The sequence below is a fragment of the Geospiza fortis genome, unplaced genomic scaffold (genome assembly GCF_000277835.1).
Source record: "Geospiza fortis unplaced genomic scaffold, GeoFor_1.0 scaffold145, whole genome shotgun sequence".
Taxonomy (NCBI): Eukaryota; Metazoa; Chordata; class Aves; order Passeriformes; family Thraupidae; genus Geospiza; species Geospiza fortis.
Genome location: NW_005054362.1, coordinates 482,110 through 482,489, shown reverse-complemented (window position 1 = coordinate 482,489; position 380 = coordinate 482,110). Strand labels below are relative to the sequence as shown.

Sequence of the window (380 nt, the reverse complement as noted above, 5' to 3'; positions counted from 1 at the left end):
TTGGCCACGCCCACGATGAGCTGAGCGTAGGGGCAGAGTGGGACCCCCTGGTGGGGGTGGGGCAGCTCGGGGGGGACAGCGAGGAGGAGGAGGAGGTGCCCAGGAGCTCGATGGTGCCCGCCTGCTGCCGGAACCGCTCCAGCTCCCGCGACAGCAGCTTAAACTGCTCGCTCTGCGTCCGGCATTTCTGCTCCAGCTCCCGCACCTTGGCCTGGGACAGCGGGCACTGCTCAGACGGGCCGGGCAGGACAGGCCCGGGGCCGGGGAGAGGCAGGACTGGGGACACACAGCCCCCCAGGGTGGGGACTGGGGATGGGGATTTGGGATGAACAGCCCTCCAGGATGGGGATTCAGGACACACAGCACCCCAGGCTGGGGAT

The 380-nt window shown here is 69.2% G+C and overlaps 1 protein-coding gene across 1 annotated transcript in view; it reads right to left on the bottom strand.

Moving 5' to 3' along the window:
* RIMBP2 (RIMS binding protein 2) overlaps positions 1–380 on the bottom strand; it is a 56,399-nt gene that overhangs the window by 29,016 nt on the left and 27,003 nt on the right. The window contains 1 exon segment of the mRNA XM_031059510.1: positions 78–211. Within this exon segment, the coding sequence (XP_030915370.1) occupies positions 78–211 (134 nt within the window).